General features: G+C 36.4%; 1 protein-coding gene across 1 annotated transcript in view; it reads right to left on the bottom strand.

Moving 5' to 3' along the window:
• Positions 1-1,833, bottom strand: part of prkag3b (protein kinase, AMP-activated, gamma 3b non-catalytic subunit) — a 28,180-nt gene that overhangs the window by 13,796 nt on the left and 12,551 nt on the right. Inside the window, 1 exon segment of the mRNA XM_032515404.1 lies at positions 1,130-1,276. Within this exon segment, the coding sequence (XP_032371295.1) occupies positions 1,130-1,276 (147 nt within the window).

The following is a 1,833-nucleotide window of genomic DNA, read 5'->3' as shown; positions in this document are numbered from 1 at the left end:
CTTTATCTGAGAAAAGTGCTATACAAATAAATTTTACTTACTTACTTACTTACTTATGAAGACAAACATTCACTCTCACTAACAGCTTGTTGTCAGGTATTGGAGGTGAGAAAGAAAAGTACAAAGAAAGATAAACAAAAAAGTGTGAAGCAGGGCTGTAGTCAAGTCCACCTTTGTGAAGTCCAAGACATGTCTAAGACCAGGACTAGTCAAACCCAAGTCAAGACAGAGTCCAAATGAGAGACAGTCATGACCGAGAAAAAAAAAAAAAAATCCTGAAAATGGCCGATGCTTGATGATGAGTATATGACGCAGCCAGGCATCTACCAGGCAAAGAATGTCCATGCACTTCTAGATGGATTTTGAATTAAACGAATACCTGTTTTCTGAATAAGTGCGCTTCACCTATGTAGGGTTGTTGTGATGTTTTTTTTGACATCATGATGGAGAGCCTCCATCGTTTGACACGTTGGAGAAAAGGCGTTAACGTGAAATGCTATCGCTTTTTCCTTTCTGCCCTCATTGGACTACGTTTGTCAACATTACGGTGTGCGACTGTGCGTGTATCAATAAGTACGTCTAATGACGATGTTGTGTAGGATTTATGAATGTATGTTAGCAACAGAAGGCTAATTCACAAGGGTGCTATTTTATGTGTGAGCTAATATTGCGCATCTGTACACGTGCACTGCAAGAGTTATGTTTCTGTTTACTGAATGCGTTATTCAGTGCAAATATAACCAAGAATGTAGTTTAATCTCAGTAATGATGGTACATTAGGTTATCACTGTCACTAGCTATGTTTCCATTTATACATTTTTATCCGAATTAAGTGATATTGAATGAATAATCACTTATGGAAACAGTAAGATTTTATGGAATTTCATGAATATCGGCTCAAAGGAAATACTTTCAGTCTCATCAAATTTGATTTTGACCGATGTCCGGCTTATTAAACACTGATGGAAACGTTATTTGCCGAATAAATAATGAATTGCGATCACGTTTTAGATTATTTCATGGTTGCAACCCTATCTTTACCTTACTCTACATCAATCAACATGTGAACATTATTTATCCTAAATTTAATACAGAGAAGTCAGTCGGACTGTTGACGCGTGTGTGATACCTCAGCCTTGGCAATGCGGTCGATGATGGTCTCCAGGGTTTCGTGAGGGTAACACTTGAGGACTCCCTCCATAAAGCAGGCCCGGGAGGAAATGGCCTCCTGCATCGTCATGTTCAGGTTGTTGTAGTTTTTCTGGGCTGCGAGATTCTGATTGATAAAGAAAACAAGAGAGAAAACAAAGCGATCCATAGCAGTTTAATTGACAGTGTTGTATACGTCATGTTTTACATGTTACAATAAGGGCAACCGGCACGATTGGGTCATTTACATTTTAGCATACTTATACTTAAACAGTTGCACTTTTTTTTTTTTTTCCCATCTTGTATATATTTAAATACTTGTTCTTATATTTTATTCTTATATTTTGTTATTATTATTATTATTTCATGTATATTGTATGTATGTATATTTTGTGTGCTGCTGTAACACTGTAATTTCCCATATTTTTGGGATCAATAAATATCTATCTATCTATCTATCTATCTATGTTTTGACAGATTTAATGTTGACATGTACAGTGGGGTTCGAAAGTGTGGGCACCCCCGGTAAAAATTGGTAATAATGTGCATAAAGAAGAGAGGGTGCCCAAACTTTTGCAGACGCCATGTTGTTGTTTTCTGTTATTTTGAAAGTGTAAATGACAGAAATAAAATGTAACTTTTTGTGACATATGATACGAATGTCTAATCTGTCATTTGATGCCT

The sequence above is a fragment of the Etheostoma spectabile genome, chromosome 5 (assembly GCF_008692095.1).
Source record: "Etheostoma spectabile isolate EspeVRDwgs_2016 chromosome 5, UIUC_Espe_1.0, whole genome shotgun sequence".
In the NCBI taxonomy this organism is placed as follows: Eukaryota; Metazoa; Chordata; class Actinopteri; order Perciformes; family Percidae; genus Etheostoma; species Etheostoma spectabile.
The sequence above is the reverse complement of the archived record's forward strand: the minus strand, read 5'-3'. Positions and strand labels throughout refer to the sequence as shown.